General features: G+C 45.0%; 1 protein-coding gene and 2 long non-coding RNA genes across 8 annotated transcripts in view; 2 read left to right on the forward strand and 1 right to left on the reverse strand.

Annotated features, from left to right (window-relative positions):
• GLCCI1 (glucocorticoid induced 1) overlaps positions 1-2654 on the reverse strand; it is a 56489-nt gene extending 53835 nt beyond the window's left edge. For 3 of the 4 annotated variants that reach the window (XM_061996144.1, XM_061996143.1, XM_061996146.1), the window contains exon 1: positions 1763-2653. In XM_061996144.1, coding sequence (XP_061852128.1) covers positions 1763-2192 — 430 coding nt within the window. In that variant the 5' untranslated portion in view covers positions 2193-2653. Of the gene's footprint in view, positions 1-1762 lie in introns of all 4 variants that reach the window. The other variant, XM_061996145.1, reaches the window with a different exon arrangement.
• Positions 1588-13186, forward strand: LOC133625453 (uncharacterized). Its single transcript, XR_009818723.1, has 3 exons — positions 1588-1798; positions 12076-12158; positions 13006-13186. It is a non-coding gene; the product is annotated as an uncharacterized LOC133625453 (long non-coding RNA).
• A 5111-nt stretch (positions 13187-18297) lies between these two features.
• LOC133625454 (uncharacterized) lies at positions 18298-20295 on the forward strand. 3 transcript variants are annotated; one of them, XR_009818726.1, is made up of 3 exons: positions 18298-18363; positions 18759-18888; positions 19925-20295. It is a non-coding gene; the product is annotated as an uncharacterized LOC133625454 (long non-coding RNA). The 3 variants fall into 3 exon arrangements; XR_009818724.1 differs by having other exon boundaries at positions 18318-18363; positions 18692-18888; XR_009818725.1 differs by having other exon boundaries at positions 18318-18363; positions 18692-18888; positions 19940-20295.
• The last annotated feature ends 723 nt before the right edge of the window (positions 20296-21018 follow it).

The following is a 21018-nucleotide window of genomic DNA, read 5'->3' on the forward strand; positions in this document are numbered from 1 at the left end:
GTATTCAGCATCATCACTGTTCATGTGCCCCAATTTTTTTTTTGTTTTGCCTAGTTTCCCATTAACATGTTCCAAAGGTTAAAGGAGGAAAACAGGAAAACAACATTTAGTATTTTGTACAGTGGGAAAAATATAATCTTTAAAATTTTAAATTAAGCTTGAATGAAGCAAACCCACTGAAGCTCAGTTCCATTTTCAAGCTTGCAAGAAATTCTGCATAAACAGATGATCTTTTGGAGAAATAAGTTGTGAAGTATTTAGATACTTCAGATTATAAACAATCAATTTAGTCATCTGCATAAGCACAAACACTGTAGATAATAAATTAACTGGCAGTGGTGTTTTGCTTGTTTGCAAAACCCTGTCCATGTCCAATGGCCGATCTGACCACAGAGATTTGCCGAAGTTACAAATACTACAGATAGTAAGGTTTTACTACACATTAAAACTGAAAGAGGGAGGTGGGAAGAAGGTAACAGATTCCACAGCTACAGAACACATTGGCAACTAACACAGACCACAATTTGCCACAGAAATGAAACACAGTAAGACTTAAGGAAGGGACAGAGTAACCAAGGGGTATTGAACCACATAAAGCGTTCCCAGAAAGAGATGATGTGTGATACCTGATAGCTACAGCAGAATAACATAAAAAGTGCATTTAGTCTGATTCATTCAACTGCTGAAGTGATGAGGGAAAGGGAGCAGGAGGAAAGATGGCCACTGCCACTTTAACACACTCAATAATTTAACAGGTAACCTGACACAGGTTTAGTTGGACATTTTGCATTTTAAACTTTATGGGTCTATTTTAGCTGTACTGGGTTTGGTCTGGGTTTGTTTTGTTTTTTACAGTCTCAAAGATTCAATACTAAATACCACAAGGAAACACACTGTTGTATTTGGTTTTGAGTGATATGGGAATTTCCTTTTTGGAGTCTGTGTTGAAAACATTACACATTTTACCTACGATGTTATAAAAATGTGAGACTTTAAGAAACTGAGCTGTGCAGAAGGAAGAAAGAGTATTTGAGGTTTTAATATATGCTGAAGAAGTGGGTTGTGACACCCCAGATATAAATCTAACCCATAAGCAACCCGTACTAAATAATTACGCCTGTAGACAGGGAAGCGGGCTCATTTCAGACTCGTGCCTGTGTCACACATCTTCACTTACACAGCCCGTGCGCAACGGCTGCGGAAGTACCGTCCCCGGCTGCTCTCTCCGCAGCAGCAGAGCAAGGCCGAGCCGGGGGAGCCGCCGGCAGCCCCCGAGGACAGGAGAGAGTGAGAGCGGAGGGGCTCGTCCCCGCTCCGCCAGGGAGGCGCTTTCTCCCGAGGCCGGCGAGAGGGGAGGACGGGGATGTTTTTCCCAAGCTAGATCTTCACCTCGCCCTCCATGGAGGGGGAATGACATTTAAAGGCTCGCCACCCGCTCCGGGGGGAGGCGGCGGGACTAAGTGCTGTCCCCCTCCCGCCTGCTGTCCTCGCAGGGCAAACCCAGGCACGGCATCTGCCCCGCCCCCTCCTGGCAGGGCTCACCCTCTCCCGCGCCCGTTCTCTGAGCCTCTAGCGGGGCTGCTCTCGCCGGGCCAGGTCGGCAGTACGCCGGGCTCCCACCCCTGCGGGCGTGGGGGGGCAGGGCGCACCACTCACAGCGGGGAGCTGAGGCCATGGGTGCTAGGAGCCAGGGTGGCCCCGGCTCAGCCGGCACCCCCGAGGGACAGGGAAGCAGGACGCCAGTTTTGTCCCGGTGTTTTACCTCTGTACAGCGGGGAGCTGGGGCTCCGTCTCTCAGGTGAGCTGCTTCTCCTGCTGCCGCCACCGCTGTCCGGCGAGCGCCGCTGCCTGCCTTTCACCCTACCCGGCTCCGCCAAAGGCGGCGTCGCGCTGGGCGGCGGCGGGCTGCCTCCGCCGCGACCCCCGCCGCCGCCTCCCGGCCCGGTATTGCTGCCCACCGAGGCGGAGGGGGAGCGGGTCGGGCTGTGCTGGTTGCCCCGCAGGAGCTGGTACGGGACGGTCGCTCGGATGGGTTGGAGCAGCCGGCTGGTCCCCGCTGCGCCTCCTCCGGCGCCGTTACCGGGGCCCCCGGCCGCGCCAGTGGGGGACCCAGCGGCGCCGCGCCTCATCCTCTGCGGCGGGGGCTGGTGGTGGGACGGGGGAGTCTGCGAGGAGCTGGACGAAGAAGACATGGCGGGGATGCGCAGGACCCTGCGGGTCACTCGCTCCGGCGTCAGCGGGGGGCAAGAGCTCGGTCCCCGGCGTCCCGCATGCACCGGCCGCGGGGGGAAGGGAGGGGAGGAGGGAGAGGGCGGGGCGGGAAGACCGCTTCGCGGCCCGAGGGAGTTTCCTCGCCGCCTGGACAGCTGCCCCCGGCGCTTCCTATCGGCGACGACGGCTGCTCCCACGCCAGGCTCTGGCCATCGCTGCCCGCCCCGGCGTCGTGGGCACCGGGGGTGCTGCTGAGCCCCACGACCAGTCACATCGTACAGCGCTGGCGGCTCACGGCGGTGGGGTGCGACGGGGGTCACGGGTAGGGTGTGGGGGCGGGGAGGCGCCCGCTGCCAGCTCCTGCCGCCGCCGGCGCCCGGGAGCCACGACCAAGACCATCCGCTCCGCGCGCCGCGCTGCCTCCGAATGGCAACGCGCAGCCCCGGCGCCCGGCCGCGACGGGCAGGGCGGTACGCACGCGCGCGCATTGGCCCCCGCCGCCGCGCCAGCTCGGTCTCTACTGGCCAGCAGCCGTGTCCGTCTCAGCTCTCAACCAATGGGAGTGCGTCCCTGTGTGGCGGGGGCGGGGCGGCGGGACGGGCCCGCCAACTGGGGGGCGGGCGGAGGGAAGTGGGATGTGGCAGCTGAGGGAGGGGCGGCCAGGCGGTTGCTGGCGGCACGTGGCCCAGGAGCCAGCGGTGCGGCGGGCGCCCCACGGAGGCGGCGGGCGGTGAGCCGGCCCGCGCCACCATCTGCGGTGATAGGAGCCGTCTAAGGCGGCCCGAGGCCGCTGTCCTTGTCGAGCCTCAGGGGCAACAGCTGGTCTCCCCCCGCAAAGCCGCCGCAGCCCGGGCCGCCCCGCACCGGGGTGCTGCGGGCGACCGGTAAAGAGGGTGGTGCGGGCACGGGGTGGCTCCAGGGGACGCCGCGAGGGGATGCCCAAGCCCACGGGCCTAAGTAAATTGGGAGTAGTGTGCTGTACTGGCAGTCAGTGGGACGGAAGGACGGCATCCCCCAGGGGGAAACCTGTTCAGTGAGGTGCCGAGCCACGCTCTTGAGTGTAGAGTTGGCTTTATGAGGGTGACAATTTCCTACAAACTAAAGAGAGCAGGTATTCTGCACCAGGCCCTGTGCTTGCCCTAGTCCCAGAAGACTCTACCCCTAAGGCACTTCCACCATTCCTATGCAGGTAAGGCTCAGAAAAAGCGACGAAATGACCTGCAACACAGTTTATTTACATCCGTCATATGTGACTGTCAAGTCTTTACAATAATTTTCCTTTTGCTAAAAGATCAAGATGTACTTAAAATGCTAATTAAGTGTAGTTTCATCTTTTCATGCAAGTGTATATGAAATGTTTGTGTTATTTTTCATTAACATACATCCAAAAGCACACTCCAGAGAATGTCAAGGAAGGGAAGAAGTTTTACAGTGATATTATTAAAAATGGTTTTGTTTTAGGCAAAAGAGCTCCCACTAGATGAAAATGAGACAGTGGGACAGAAAGAAAATAAAAATTAAGATGAGCAGCTTAATAGCTAAGAGCATATGTGGCTATAAGATCAAAAAGATAAGTCCATCAAGCAAACAATGTTTATGTTGGATCTGATGCAAATGGGATGCTAATGGAGGTGAAGGAAAAATGCAGTGACTCTTGCTTCATGGAGGAAGCCAACTCAGTGTGGTGGCCTGTCGGATTCAAAGTGCAGGCTTTAAAAGAACAAAAAGGACGCAGAAGTGGTTGGTATTTAGCAAGCTGTATTCTGCTGTGTCTTTGTAAGTTACCATCTTCAAGTCAGGATCATATCAGTGACTGTAGTTATTGACTATCTTGTTTCCTATCTTTTGTATTGCTGTATTTACTGCCAGGACAGTTTTCGCACTCTGTCAGCCTCTACTGAGCCTTTTAACAAAGGCATTAGTGGCGCAAGATCCTCATTCGTGATATCACATATGGTTTGTACCCATCAGATATCACCTATTAGCTTTTGAACGTCTGTTAAATTAGCAATATCTGTTTTAATTGCCACCTTCTGAGGATAAATACGCGCCGATGATAGTACTACCTAAATATTTCCAAGAGGCGTGCATTTGTACCTTCTCTGGCGTGATCAGTAACCTGGAGATGCTCAACTGTCGCTTCACTTCTTGTAGAATCTGATGCTGGTCCAGGTCTTTTCCTGCAATCAAGATATCATCTATATAACGGTAAAATAAGACATGAGGGTATTTTTTGCGCAGAAGTGCTAGCGCCCGGGCAACATAAGTTTGACAAATAGTTGGCGAGTTCTTCATTCCCTGAGGTAAAACAGTCCATTGGTATCGTTTTGCTGGCTCTTGTTTGTTATTAGATGGTACTGTAAAAGCAAACTTCTCACTGTCATCCACATGTAGGGTAATTGTGAAAAAACAGTCCTTTAGGTCAATCACCAACAGGGGCCATTCTTTTGGAAGCATTGCAGGAGAGGGTAATCCTGGCTATAAAGCATCCATATCCTGCATCACTGCATTAACAGCTCTTAGATCGTTTAACAGCCTTCGTTTCCCTGATTTTTTAGGGATAGTAAAAATTGGTGTATTCCATGGACTATTGGATGGCTTTTTCTAATTGTTCATTTACTAATTCATGAATCTGGGCGAGCTTTTCTTTGCTTAGCGGCCATTGATCAATCCAAACTGGTTTATCTGTTAGCCAGGTTAACTTCAGGATTGGTCGCCCGTCAATGGCCAGCACTAAACATTTTCATTTGACAAACGAAAGCCCATTTGGCTTAAGGCGTCTCTACCTAAAAGCCAAACTGAAGTGTTCATAACATAGGGTCTAATTTGCACACATCTGTTCTGTTCGTCCTGTATGCATACCAAAATCACGTCTGTGCTAATTTTTGTCATCTGTGTTCCTCCTACTCCAACAACAGGGGTGTCTAAATTCTCTAAAGGCCAGCTTTTTGGCCAGTAGGATAATGGAACAAGGATAACGTCTGCTCCCGTATCCAGTAATGTGTTGTACCCAACCATGTGTTCACCATTTGGATGTTGGAATACAACCGTCTGAGTGGGCTTTCCCTGTGAAAGTGGCATTGCCAGTCTTACCTCAGGTGCTCCAGTGGATCCAAAACCACCGTCTCGACGCTTACGACTTCCTGCAAATGGAACTTTAGCTCTGAAAGGAACTAATTGAGCTATTTTAGTTCCTTTAGGTATATAAACTGGTGGCTGCCAAACTTTAACCATTATTCCAATGTTTCCTTCATAATCCACATCAATAACACCAGGGAGCACAAAAATACCTTGTTGAGAGGCTGATGACCGTCCTAAAAGCAAAGCACTTAAACCATAGTCAAGGGGTCCAATAGCATTGGATGAGATAACCGTTACATCTGTATTGTGGATGGTTACATCTACTGCTGTTTCCACATCCACTCCTGCGCTTCCTGCAGTGGCTGATCTGAGGCCATCCAGGCAGCTGTTGGTGTTGAAGGGTATTTTTGTGTCATCATGCTCGCCCTTTTTGCGCTCATTAACCCATTTCCCTTAGGTGTTACGTGTCTGGCCACTCGAGAGCGGCACTCAGTGGCTCTATGGCCAAACTTGCCACATCTGTAACAATTGCCATGAAATCTGCCATTGGACCCCGATGCTGGTGGAGCTGTTTGTCCATACCAATGGTCTGGACGGACATTGGTTTTTCACATGTCCTATTTTTCCACAGTTAAAGCATTTTGGCCTCCGATTTCCTTTGTGGTGTTGAACTAATGGTTTCAATGCTGTTGCCATAGCTTCAGCTAAACATGCTGATGATCCTACCCTAGAGCAGGCTTCTATCATGTCAACCAAAGTTGCCATCCTTGGGAGAGCCTGCAGGATCTTTTTGCAGTCATGGTTAGCGTTAGCAACTGCAAAGTGTAACCCTATTTCTGCTTTTACTTCAGCTGACATGTTTGGTATATGATCCAGAGCTGCTCTTAGACGGTTTAAAAAGGTCATAAAAAGCTCATTGGGTTTCTGTATAATAGTTGTGTATGAGGGAACTGGCACCCCCATGTCAGGGACGATCTTAAACACTTGACGAGCCAGTGTCTGTGTTTGCTGCAAAATAGCTTCATACAGTCGGGCTTGTACCTGAGGGTCAGCAAACGGTCCTTTTCCTAACATCATGTCTGCTGTGACGACTCGCCGCAGATCTCCCTGTTGTAAGTCCATATTTTCTACTACTGCCAGATCAACTCTTTTTTCCCATTCAGACTCCCATAGTAATACCTGAGTGGACTTCAGGAAGGTTTCTGCTAGCTTCCGGCAGTCAAATGGAGTCATTAATCCACTGGCGAAAATATGACCCAATAAAGTTTGAACGTATGGGTTGATCAAGCCATATTGCATTACAGCTTTCTGGCCTTCCCTTACCAACTTCCAATCCAAAGGTGCCCATTGTTATTTTTTATGTTCTGTTATTACTGGAAAGGCTTGTGGAATAAATTCTCCTTCAATTACCGCATCACGTATGAGGCCTCTCCATTTCTTAGCCGGATCATAGTCATCTGGCCGGGGGTCTCTGAGCACCTGTGGGGGTGAAACTTTAATCTCTGGTTTAGTTAATTCATTAATCCATTCCAACAGTTGATTAGCTGTTGCTTTTGGCTTTTCCATCAGTTCCTCCAAATGGGCCAAAGTCTGTTCCATATCTTCTCCATGTCTTATTAATTCTTCCTTTAACAATTGTCTTTGTTGATCTTCCCCTTCACTAGATGTTGGGGGTGATGATGGAAGAGGAATACACTCAAGGGTTGATGAGCTCAGGGGCAATGGCAAATCCATAGTGTCATGGGCAAAGCGCACCTTTTGTTCTCTGCCAGGTACTCCTTCAGGCATAGCAGCAGGATGGGACAGGGCAGGACAGTGAAGGGTGGGTAGGAGGGGAGGAGAAACAATGCATGCATTTGGCTCCTGAAACGGTGCTCTAGGGGGTTCTGGGGAGGTGGGCTCACATCCATGCTCTCCTCTTCTAGAGGTGGAGCCGAGGGTATTATGACATTATCCCCTCCGAAGAGTCTCTTAGTATTTTCTTCTAGAGGTGGGGCTAATGGCACTGTAAAGTCACCACCTCCAAAGAACCTTTTAGCATCTACTGGGAACACAGTATAGCATTTTCTGCTTTCATGGCAGCAGCTGTAGCCCGCTCAGCTTCTAGCTGGTGTATAATGGATGATACCAATTTACACAGGCCAATAGCATCATTCAACATGTCTCCTAGGTTTTCCCAGTGTCCCTTTTCATATACTTCTTGGTGGGAGACGAAGAGACCTACTTCCTGTCCCCATCTTACAAGTCTTAACAAATCCTCTCCTTCATAGTTGAATCCTTTCTCAGCAAGGATATGCTGGAGGGTGTCAATGGCTTTTCCTCTTTGCTCATCATTTTTCCCATTATACCGCTTTACTCGGGTCACTTGCCTTTTCAAACAGGAATCCAGGTGATTTTCTGCTGAGGGTTCTTAATCCAACTAATTCAGCTGATCATGTCAAGGTCACCAAATGTTGTAGGGGTACAAGCGATATTCATTCAAAGATGTAGAGAATCTAGGTAATGCACATGCCAAGACATACACAGACAACATAGTACAACCAACAGAGTTGACTCAAAGCCACCCTTCCTTTTTTGGCTACCTCCTAATATGCTGCTTCTGCCCATGTGATCACCCAGGGCCCAACTGATTAACTTGCAGCACCTGTTTCTGATAATTGGAAGTAGCATGCCAGCTGCATTAACTTGTCCCTACCATCTTTATTCAAGCTGGCTGGTCCAAGCCACATTTGTGCCTACAAGTCAGTAATCAAGCAAAAGTGCCATAGAATTAACTATCCCTTTTTTTTCGATTATATGGTAAAACAGTCACAATTGTCTTTTAGCACACTTCAGGTTACTACACTTACTCTGTACTTCTGAAGCTGTCCATTTGTATCCTTATCCCCTGATAGCCCAGGAACCAGTTGGAAGTCTCAATGAGAAGCTGTATTCTAGGAAAATGCATCTATTCATGGGCTGTTAACAAGACTTTGTTTGCACTAGTATCATGTGATGTAGTCACCACGGTTAAGTTACAGAAGAGGCTGGAATAATACACCTCACATCCACATGAACATGTGCTCAGCAACAAAGCCACTTGTATAAATTAATTTTAAGGAAATCAGCAACCGTGTATTTTTTTCCATCAGTCCAGTCTTTTTTTTTCTCTGCTGTCATGAGCCAAATCTGTTCATCTGACTGCAGTGTAGAGAGTTTTCCCTCAAGCTTTTTGCACTGTGCTTAATCACAGCTTATGAAGTCTATCTAGTTTATTTTTTTGTGTCATGGTGCTGGGATCAAAATGTCTGGAAAGCATTCACCTGTAGAAGCAGCTTGCCCACACTAGCGTCAGTGGGCTTTTAATCGGTAAGCCCATTTTCCTCTATCTGTAACTTTGTCAGATAACATTGCTGATTCAGTAATGTCTCATAGAGCAAAGAACATTCAGTATCAGCTGAGAGACAAAGAGCATCTTTGACCAGGGCAGTGGCTGGTACATTGCAGCTGTTGCCAGTGCTCAGGTTTACATCAAATTAAAGATGAACTAGTGTAGCTCTTGAATTTAGCTCTTTAGACACTATTCTACAATCCGTGCAGGTAATTCCATCGTGTTCTGTCCCATCAAAACAAGTGAGATAAAGAATAGATGCAAAAAGGTAAATGTGTGACACACAAAATCCCACAAATCCCAATGCAAAAAGAACTTCCCAAACCATAGGACATGGCCGTGTGAAATACCAGGAACAAGTCTTCCTTTCCAAACAAGCTGAGGACCATGCTGCAGCCTCGGTCCAAACTGAAATGCCACATTGCTGGCATAGCCTTCAGAGCATTGCCAAGAAGAAAACATCTACTGGGGCTGCTTCCAGTCAAACTTACCAGACACATCAACAGCTGTGCAGGGGAGAACTTGCCCCTCAAAAGTTATTTCCAGCTTCACCTGTTTCTTAACTGTTGTTACCATACAGAGTGTAACAACACTGTGCCTTGTGCCCAGGAAATGGTGATTTCAGAAGAGGTGAACTAAGCATTCTTCCTTAGTTTCAAGTGGCATGCCAACTACTGAATTTTTCATTATGTTTTTGGTCTAGGTTTCAGAGTACTTCCCTCAGGGAATACCACTGCTCTGTAATATTCAGAAAACATAACAGAGAAAGTGAAACACAAACAGAGCTCTTATCAGAATCTTCTTTCAAAAACCCATGAAACCCACGTTTCTCTTAAATACCTCAAGACAGTTTTTCAAAGGCCACATAAGAGGCATTTCCCACTTCTCATTTCCATTTTAGGAAATTGCCTTGTCTGATAGCATGTGCTTAAGGGAGTTTCCACTGGAGGTAACGGGTATTTCTGAAACTTAAGTCCTTCTGGGAGGCACAGGCATCCTTAGCACAGCTTCTGGGAGAGGCATCCTGAAAGCAGTGGAAATTATACTTCACAGTGAGAGCATGGGAGCAAAGGCGTGAACCCAAGGAGTGGGGCAACAACAGGCAAGTGCAGAGCAAAGCTACACACATCTCTCCTACCATTTTCAGTTACTAATGGATTCATCTCTCAAGGCAGAAACGGGTTTGCTTGAGAGTCATGAGCTATGGAAATCAAGGTTTAAGTAGTCATTTGACACTGCAATCCTGATCCTTATTTTGTTCCTCCTTGAATGTTTTAGAGGGTAAAAACTCTTCAAATCTGGATATACCTTTGTTTCTAGGTACTTACCTGGGCATAAGGCCATCAGTGCTCTGCTTCCAGTGTATCTACCAGCTTGTCTCATTATTTTTCTCTCTCTTGTCTCGTTGTATGTTTTTTTTGCTGCCCTTTGCCCACTCCACTTAGAATCAAGTCCTCTGTGACTGTCACAGAGGTTTTCACACAGCATCTAACACTATGAGAAAGGGTGCATTTACCTTCATGTATCTTCATATCCATTCCATGTAGTTCAGTTATTTGCAATTGGGAATATTGCATTTGGGAAGAGAGAACTTATATCCCAGCAATGTTCTGAAAGAGATGACCAGAAAGCATTAGCTGTGGCTGAAGGTGCAGCTCTCAAATGATAAAACTAAGGCTTATATAAGCATGCCACTGTGCATTTGTACATCTTTAGGCAGGAATGGGAGTTCCACCTGTAGGTAGGGCCCTAGGGTGAAATGCTGATATCTAGTGCCACATAGCTGTGCTGAAGCAGGAGTGGGGAATTTTCCCAGAACATATCTATCTCAAGCTGTGGAGGTGTTGACTTAGCTTTTGACCTGCTTTGCTTTGTTCTAGCTAGAGAGAGCCAGTCATGGAAAAACCAAAATATACAGAATTATTTTTACTACAAGGCTTTTTGACAGATGGATGCTGCCTTCATCAGCCACCCTCCATCTCCTCACAGCTCTCCAATGTTTGATGGGACAAATACGATTTCCTCAGATCAGCTGAGCATTCTGCTCACAGGCTTCTTGGGACTTACTTTGCAGCTATGCCCTTGAATTCTCCAGGGCTGCTGATACAAAGTCATTATCCCCACCACTGGTTTTGTTGACACTCACCAGGGAAGGGGTTGGAGTTGAGAAGTCTGAATGAAATGTAAAGGAGTAAGAAACTGGATAATATATATATTTTTAAAAAAAAAAAGAAAACAAAGTATCTGGGAATGAGTTAGGAGGGCTGAGATTCAGGCACAGAGAATAAAGAACAGCAGGAGACAAAATGGGGCAGGTAGAGGCAGGCGAAACTTCTGTCTCCTCTTCAGTGCCACTTACAGCACTTTCAGCTCACGTTGACTTTCAAGTCTCTACGTGCTCAAGTTACCTTTCAACAACAGAAGAAAACCCACTACTGAGGACTTACCTTCACATTGCTGATCGTCCAGTTTAGGGCCAAACGTGGCCAAGTGTTAGATTTCATTTCCTCACGTCTTTTCTTATTCCTGCAGACACGGAAAAGGCATTAAGTAAAAGAATGCTAGACCTATGTAGTTAAACGGTATTTATACTAGGTCAAATTAGTATTTTGGAAGACTCACAAACTGAAAAATTTCAGCCTTCAGTTTAGCATTGAATTTCAGCAAAAAGGTATTACAGTGTTGTCTTTTTAGTCCAATGCTACTGGCTACTGTATTTCATTCAGCGCACAGGATTGTTGCTGTAGGGACTGCAATAATGAACAAGCAAGGAAACTACAGAATAAGATCTGTAAGACTTTCCCTTAAGAAAACTGAATACCCTTTTGGATAATTGTCTTTTTTTTTCCTGACTGTCAGAAGCCTTTTTGTGATACTGAATAACTCACTTAAACCAGAACCTGCCCATTAACCATTACCTTTGTTATAACAAAACCTTATCTCATCTGGAATCAGACCTGCTGCTACATCCTCTTCTCTTCTTCAGATAAATAGGCCAGCCACTTGGGACTTTTGAATTATGTATTCCTTCGGCATCTGGTTTAATATAAAGGCAAACATTCAACTCACAGGTAAAATCGCTAGTCTTTCTTCTTTCAAGGCTCTTCATTCAGTCTGAAGTTTTTCTGTCTGTCCATTGATACAAGTAATTCCATTCAGCACATTTTTTTTTTTTTTAGGTAAGAAGTCAACCATGTCGGACCATACTCTGTGAGAAGCTGAGTTTTCTCCAGCCAGCAATCATGGCCAGTGTCACTGTTTGGTCACTTGACTCAAACACTGTCCGCATGCCCAGTTCATCTTCTGGGAACAAAAATCCAATTGGATTGGCACAGCTGGCAATAAGACCAAATGTTTTCACAGGCGTAACTGAGGGCTTTTGCACATTTGTTTTTCCTTTGTTCCATTTTCAGGCAATTGATATGAGGTCACTTTGCAGCCAAATTTCTGTGGTTGATGTACACTCAAATGAAGCTGATGGAAACAGTGTGAAATGGTAAGCATTCTGACAACTCAAGATGTCAAATGTAATGGACACTTTAGCATTATTTAATTTCTCTTACCTGTAAAGTATCAATAACAATAAGCTAAATATTGCAACAGTTCATGTTGCGTGGACATCATGAAAATAATTCTTCCTATTTTTAAAACACCCTCATGCTATATCATAGAACCATCTGTGAAGAAACAAATCATGTTTTCAAAGTAGCTTAGGTACTCAGGGGGGTTGGACTAGGTGATGTCTAAAGGTCCCTTCCAACCCCTACCATTGTATGATTCTATGATTCTATGTTAAGCATGTACATCAGTAGCAATTTGAATATATTGTTATTATTAATCATACCAAATACAAGAAATGAAGGGAAAGGCACCATTTTATGTGAGCAGTTACCTTGCTAGGGATATTAGGAAAGCACAAGTGTGCTGTATAGTACTTTGATTTATATGGCATTTTACTTTTTAAGTGAGAAGCATCCCCTTAACAAAGTAGATTTGAAGCCATTATAATCCATTAAAACAGTTGTAAGTGTCTGATAGTAGAGTCCCTGACATCTTTCCATTAAGATTTCTTGATTTGGTCTGTATCTGGTTTTCCTTATTGTTCTTCTTGAACTGCATAAACTGTGAATGCCCCTACTAGGTCAGTGCCCTATCTGTTGGATTTGTGCTGGTGTTATTAAGGCTGCATTTTCAAAGTACTGATTTAAAAGGCAAGTCTTGAGAGTTTTGGGAACTCTAACCTCCATTTCAGAGAGTCCTTCTCCAGATTTCTGCTACTTCTCTATTTAATCTGCTTCACTTATTGTCACAAGTAAAGCCTTGTTTACTATCTTTCTTCCTAGGCACAACAAACAGCACCAAAATTTATTTGGAACCAGTCACCATCGTTCCTCTACCAGCCAAATGGGATGCTGTAGAGTGACACAGTGGGCTCCACCACCACTACTGGGAAGTAAATATGCTGCCTCTACGTCTTCAAAGCTGAAGAATATTCTCTTGTTAAGTAAGTCTTGCAGCCTGGTAAGAAGAATAAAACGTATTAGAGAGGCACACTGTTTAAAGAATTTTAAAGAATTTACAGAAGTAAAGAGTTGTTTGGTACTCTGTAAGCAACATACTCTTAATAAGGATGTACCATTTTGAGAGTTTCTGTGCATAGGACAGGTTATGGGGGCTAGAGCAGAGACACAGCATGGAGACGAAATGCTGGAAATAATTATTTCCAGGCAGGTAATATATTTGCCTGTAGAACAAATATTTACTTGTAAATGTGGTTTGTTGGTGTGACAGCTATAAAACAGGCTTTAACAGTTCACCTAATGCTAATTTACATACAATAAAAGTGCATTTACGTAACACTACAGAACAAACCTGTAAAAACAAGGAAGCCTGCAGTTAGCTTAAAAGTGTACCTTGAAGGTGACAGGGTATTTAAGTGAAATATATGGCTCGTTTCTGTTTTAACTGCACATTTCATTGGGTTTGTGGGTTCATGTCATGGCTTTAATTGCATTTAAAAGCAGATTTGGGGATGTGAGTTTCCTTTGTAGCTTTTGCATCCCAAACTGAAATAGAATGCAAAACTTAGGCATCATTATAAGACAGACAAAGGAAAGGGAACTGCTAGTAGGTCTCAGCAGCTGGGATAATCTCCCACTGGGAGAGGTGGAAACCTTATTCCATGAGTCATTTAATACCGAATAAACAAAGCACTGGAGAATGAATTGTAAGGCATGATTTTTTTTGGTTGTTATTCATGGACAAAGGGAGGGCTACTTGACTTAATGGAGCTTTTCTTTTAAGTTCTGTAGTAGTATAAAGCATGGGCAATGTTACAGGTTTTTTTCTTTATTTCTCATTGTCATGTTGGTTCTTGCTGTAATTGTAATATCAAAAAGACATGAGTAACTTTAGCTCCTGCACTGTGAAGCAAAACTTTATTTGCAAGATTGAGCTCTCAAGAGTCGCTGAAATTCAGCATCCTCTTTCAAAGTGGCCATCACTGATGTAGTTACATAATGTTTTAATTACAGTTCCATGAAAGGTTTTGCATGCTCAACTACCACAGGTCCTGCTATTAAATGCCATGCTTTAGTGACAGAGCTCTGAGGAAGGCAGCTGAGTAAGCTGTATATGCTGGCACAGCATGCCCTTGGTCTCCAGTGGAATCCAGGAGACTGATAGAAGGCAACAAATAATCTCCTTGCATTGGTAGAGCAACAGTATGTCCATAATCAGAAATAATTACGGAATCATTACCAGTCAAAGCTGTTACTGTCTTGCTTGTAATCAAGAATGGCATTATTGCAACATTTATTACTCTCAAAAGTAATCTGAGATGTATGGCTCTTTGGAAAGAAAAGTGTTATTTGGCAAATCTATCTATATGTGTTACTTGCCCATAAAGAGAGTTTGTTCTTTGAGAGATCAGAGCAGTTCCAATGAAGTATCTCTCTTGGATAATTTCTTCAGATTCTTCATAGTCTTAAATGACAGAAAGCCTATATGTTACTTGAATAAATTCTTTCCAAGCTTGCCATGTGCAAACTTGGACTGGTCAGCCAGGTAGATGTAGGCACACATATGGCAGTAAACAGGAAAAACAGTTGAATTAAAGTTGGTTAGGGAATATTTGGAATTTGATTTCTTAAAGGGGTGAGAATCCCAGGCCATTCCAGATCAACATATTCTAATTTTACATAAACAAAAAAAAAATTCCCCGATGCTTGAGTGATAATGTAACTACTGCTGGTGTAGATAGAACTACTACATTGATGAGCTGAAATCAGTGTCATCATGCAAAATCTGAACTCTGATGTAATTGTTCATATAAGCCCATGATGGAATGTCTCAAGAGGAAGACGTTCTCCTATAGTACCAAGTTATGGCTTTGGCTTTTCCAGCAGACAGTGTATATTTGTTACATGAGAGGGAATGTTAAACAGAAAATGGATTTGGATGATATGTGAGGTAGCTCATCATAAAAAGTACAGAGAAAGGGAGTAAGAAGTGCGGTTGATCATACAAGGGCAGAAGAAACTGTATCTCTTAATTTTGGAAAGAAGGAGGAAAAAAAAGAAATTGTTTGTGACTTCTTAGTTCAAAATGGGATGGAAGAGAGCTCTGAATTCAGAAGTGGCTGTGGATGGGAAAGCAAAGACAGAAGAAAAAGCCTGTTACCTTAAAAAATGTTACCTCAAAAGGTTTGGAAACCAACTAATAAAACCACCTCAAAGCTTCCCAAGGACATTGGATGTTTTCTTGTACAAGTTACATGGGTAGTCTGCAGGGCTGATGTGGCGGGCACAAAAAATGATACAGATTACTCCCCACACCAAGCTTCCTCTGTTTGTGTATATGGCAACAGTGCTGCCAAATACTTCTTAGATACAGCAGCTTTATCAGTGAGATGGATCTAGGCTGCTATGCAAAGATAATCTTCCCAGTGATGTGTCAGGCTTGAGGAAGGGTGTGATTATCGTTCCAGAGGAGTATAATGTGAACCTGTGCCTCCAGTTCAGCTGAAAGGTGGATAGATCAAGGAGGCTTCTGCTCTTTGCTCACTAATTCTTTTCCTCTTTTTTTTTTTTCTTTTCCCCAGCTAAAAACTTATCTTCATTTTATCTTGTACATTTAAGATGACCAAATTGTGAACCAATGCCTCAAGGCACAGTGGTCCTTGGAAATGGGTTTCCTACTAGACCATCAACAGAGTACTAGTTATATGGGAGTTTCCCATCTTCGGGTGCTTGGATGGCTGCTGGCTCTGATTGGTGTCTTACAACAGGTTTTCTCTGAAAATGGTCTAATGGAGTCTTTCACTGGATTGAATCAGCTCTGCTAAGCCTAGTGTTTGAAGTCTTCTATACTAATAAGAGCTTTGGGCACACAAAGCTCTGGTCACCATGCAGAGGTGACATGGCACTTCCACACCTTTTGACAAACAAATCTTAAAGGTAGATATTGCCTGTTCTGTCACTTCAGGGAAGCAGGCCTGTATCTAATGACATCAGCTGTTTGACCCCCAGCTCTCTTCAACTCCTGCGCGTCTTTTTTTTTTTTTCTCTTTCCCCAGGAAGGACAAGCACATAAAACACCAGATGGGAGAATGGTGATCCTCTAACCACACTGGGGTGTTCTTATTTATCACAGAATCACAGACTCATAAGGGTTGGAAAGGACCTTGAAAGATCATCTAGGCCAACCCCCCTGCCAGGGGAGGACCACCTAGAGTAGGTCACACAGGAACTCATCCAGGAGGGTTTTGAATGTCTCCAGAGAAGGAGACTCAACAACACATCTGGGCAGCCTGTTCCAGTGCTCTGTCACCCTCACAGTGAAGAAATTATAACTTTTATTTCTTTGGAACCTCTTATGTTCCAGCTTATACCCATTGCCCCTTGTCCTGCCTTTGGATATCACTGAGAAGAGCCTGGCTACATCCTCCTGACACCCACCCTTTACATATTTGTAAACATTAATGAGGCCACCCCTCAGTCTCCTCTTCTCCAAGCTAAAGAGCCTCATCTCCCTCAGCCTTTCATCACAAGGGAGATGCTCCACTCCATCATCTTGGTGGCCCTGCACTGAACTCTCTCGAGCAGCTCCCTGTCCTTCTTGAACTGAGGGGCCCAGAACTGGACACAGTATTCCAGATGCGGTCTTACAAGGGCAGAGTAGAGGGGGAGGAGAACTTCTCTTGAGCTACTGCCTACAGCCCTTCTAATACACCCCAGGATGCCATTGGTCTTCTTGGCCACAAGGGCACATTGCTGGCTCATGCTCATCCTGCTGTCCACCAAGACCCCCAGGTCCCTTTCCCCTACACTGTTCTCTAAGAGTTCATTCTCCAGCTTGTACTGGTACATGGGGTTACTCTTTCCCAGATGTAAGACTCTACACTTGCCCTTGTTGAATTTCATTAGATTTCTCCCTGCCCAACTCTCCAGCCTGTCCAGGTCTCGTTGAATGGCAGCACAGCCTTCTGGTGTGTCAGCCACTCCCCCCAGTTTAGTATCAGCAGCAAACTTGGTGACAGTGCCCTCTGTTCCCTCATCAAGATCATTAATGATCTTGATTACTGTTTAATGAATATATTGAACAGTACCAGTCCCAGCACCGACCCCTGAGGGACTCCACTAGATACAGACCTCCAACTAGACCCTTGCCCCATTGATCACAGCTCTCTGCCTTCTTCCTTTCAACCAGTTAACAATCCACCTCACTACCTGATCATCCAGCCCACACTTTCTCAGTTTTGCCGTGAGGATGCTGTGGGAGATGGTGTCAAATGCTTTACTGAAATTGTGATAAAACCATTTATGGGTCATAGTCCAGAAATAAAATATTTGTATTTGAGGTTTTGTTCTGGTCTTGCAGGTCCAGTAGCAATGATGGAGTGTACAATATAATACACAAAACATACAGAAAAGTAAAGCCAACAAAACTTAAGATTAAACAAATAACTAACACATGACAACAGAAAGTGAGCTTGATCTTTTAAAACACGACAAATTTCTGTACTAAGACCCTTTTCTCACTATGGCTACATAAAAGAATGAGTGGAGGCAGCTGCAACCACCACAGCTTCAGACATGCGGGTCCTGATAATCAGTGCTGCAAGAAAACACCTGGCTGGCCATAACGAGCATTATACTGTAGAATGTTCTCCAAGCTCTGCTAGCAGGAAAATATACCTGCCTCATAAGGGAGAATATAAAGAGGCAGTTCTCAAACAGCTCATGGTTTCACATAGAAAAGCTTTCCTGAAGGGCAGAATTAATTATATATCATACAGATCTATGATATATTCTGTTTATACAATTATAAAGCATTATGGTTAATTAGTTGTGGTATAGACCTGTGAAACAGAGTCTGGTTGGAGAATAAACAAAACACTCAGCTGCAACGGTGGTTAACAACTTGCACTTTCATATCACCTTTCACATCGAACTCTCTTGAAGTGATTTATAAGTTAGGCAATCCAGTGGGCTTGAGTTTTAATTTTTTTTGGTTTTATATAAAATCAGAATATGTTGATCTGGAATGGCCTGGGATTCTCACCCCTTTAAGAAATTAAATTCAAAATATTCCTTAACCAACTTTAATTCAACTGTCTTTCCTGTTTACTGTCATAGCACTTCGGTGACCTAGTGGTTAATCATGATCCTGTTGTGTCTGGCACTGTTACATACATGAACGTAAGTACTTCTCCATCTCCTTTTCCTCTCCTGATATATGCAGCTCTGACTGACAGCAGTGGGAATCTCTATCTGCCTCACTATCCTAAACACAGAGGGGAAAGCCCGATTGAGAAAAAATTTGAAGTGTGCAATACTGCACAGGTTTGGTTTTCAAACAATATTTTTACATTATTTTAATGCGATGAAATGTGCTGACATGGCACAACACTAATGCTTCAAACCATCTGACATAGTGCCATGGTTTAGCAAGGAGCAGCTTCTGCTTGGTAACAGGGGGAGGGGGTTGCAGTGAAGACCCAGTAAAGAGTTTTTGGACTCTCCCCAGGCTCCTGGGTTCACACCCACCTCCGGCCCGGCTGGGCCAATCTGGCACCTCTGCCATCACTATTTAGGGACAGGAATTTGAAGTGCTGGCAGGAGGTGTGAGACTGATACAAGATGGAGGCGACCATGCAGACCCCACAGTCAGAGAAGGAGGAAGGAAGGAGGAGCACTAGACCAGAGACCACTCTGCAAGCCGTGGTAAGAATGCAGCTGCACCCCTGAAGGGCCATGGCAGGACTGAGAGCCACCAGCAGCTCTGTTTGAGTGCACCTGGATGGGCGAGGGACTGTGTGGGGAGACGGCCATGGCACAGGCCGTGTTGGAGAGCCTGCACACTGCAGAGCAGCCCCACACGACAGGCAGTGAGGAGCTGCAGCCTTTGGGATAAATGCACATTGGAGCAGCCCATGCAGGGCTGCCCTGTGTGTGAGGTACCCCACGGACTTGGAGGGAGGACTGGTGTGGAGCCCACCTGCCCTGAGAAGGGACAAACAGCAAAAGCCATCAGGAATAGACTGACTGAAACCCCACTCCCAGCACCCCTGGGCCATTCACGGGGGGAGGAGGTAAAAACACCGGGATCGGGGCGCTGAGCTCGGGAAGAGGAGAGGTGTGGGGAGAAGGTGTTCTTAAAGGGCTGGTCAGACTCTTCATTGTTGTACCACTCTGTGTTGCTTTATTTTGGTTATGTTTTGGGGTTTTAAGGTTATGCTTTAGTTGTTGTTGCATTAAATTATTTTCTGTTTTCTTCCCCAAGCCGAGTAGCCTGGTCTGTTTTGTCCTGAACCTTAAGTGGCAATTAAGCTCTCCCTGCCCTTTGGCAATCCTCAGGTCTTTGGTACTTGAGGCTAATCGTGGTCTTTTGTTCCCTGATGGGCCTAAACCAGGACACATAGAATCATATAATGTTAGGGTTTGGAAGGGACCTTTAGAGATCATCTAGTCCAACCCCCCTGCAGAAGCAGGTTCACCTAGATCAGGTCCCATAGGAACACGTCCAGGTGGGTCTTGAAGACCTCCAAGGTCTTCACAACCGCTCTGGGCAGCCTGTTCCACTGCTCCCTCACCCTCATAGTAAAATAGTTTTTCTTATATTTAAATGGAACTTCTTGTGTTTCAGCTTCATCCCATTACCCCTTGTCCTGTTGCTAGCTACTATAGAAAAAAGGGATGCCTCAACCTCCTGACACCCGCTATTGAGATATTTATAAATGTTGATAAGATCTCCCCTCAGTCTCCTCTTCTCCAGACTAAACAGTCCCAGTTCCTGCAGCCTTTCTTCATATGAAAGATGCTCCATTCCCCTGATCATCTTGGTGGCCCTGCGCTGGACTCTCTCCAGAAGTTCTCCGGCCTCTTGAGCTGAGGAGCCCAGAACTGGACACAGTAATCCAGATGAGGTGCACTTCATTATTTTTTGCCATCACTGAGTCTTCTTGCCAGGTAGATGCTGCTACAGGTGTCCAGGGAGAATAAATGTTTGTGGAAACCTCATCAGTGTCATGTGAGTAGAGCTAAAAAAAAAAAATAGTATAATTTGTTGTGTTATGGGTTATTGTGCTGGTCACCGTCCACACCGAAAAAGAAAGTTCTTAAAGCAGAAAAGCTTGTAGCATTTATAAGAGAAACTGAAATAATAAATAAGAAAGGAGCAAGAGTCAAGTCAGAGTATGTGTTTAGTATAGACTAGATATCTATACTAGAAAAATGTAAAACATAGCACACAACATATTTACAAATCCACAAATACATGAAAATGAGCACTTCCTATTGAAAATGCTACTGACTAATACCAATTCTCAGTTTCCTGAATGCATCATCAACGTAGAAGGATTTGAGATAGTTTTGAAGGAAGGCTGCACAGGCTTTTTACAGTCTATTTAGGAGACAGTTCTCCAGAAGAAAGCCCGAAAGACACGTATGAGAGAACTTTTGAGAGAAAGAGATGTATGGGCAACTAAAAACAGCATCATCAGCTTGGAACAGCAAACTGCCCAGTGAGGTCCAAGATAAGATTATAGATGAGTGCCCAATGGATGCCCCTAACTTGTATTAAAAATGTCAGTAAAGGGGAATGCTAGGAAAGCAGACAAAGATAGGCTGAAAGTCATAGACAGAATTCGGGAAGGTCACATTGACTTCAATGGTTTCGGCTCAAGGGTAAACCAGGTATATGCAATGAAAAGTGGAGAACTTGCATTGTAGAGATGGTGGTTGCATTGATGCAATCACAAGAAATTACCTACAAAAACATGTAAAAACAGAGCCTAGTGTTGAAAGGATGGAGAACTTCCAGAGCTGAAAGAAAAGTTAAGGAATTGGCTATGA

Source organism: Colius striatus, chromosome 5 (genome assembly GCF_028858725.1).
Source record: "Colius striatus isolate bColStr4 chromosome 5, bColStr4.1.hap1, whole genome shotgun sequence".
NCBI classification, from domain to species: Eukaryota; Metazoa; Chordata; class Aves; order Coliiformes; family Coliidae; genus Colius; species Colius striatus.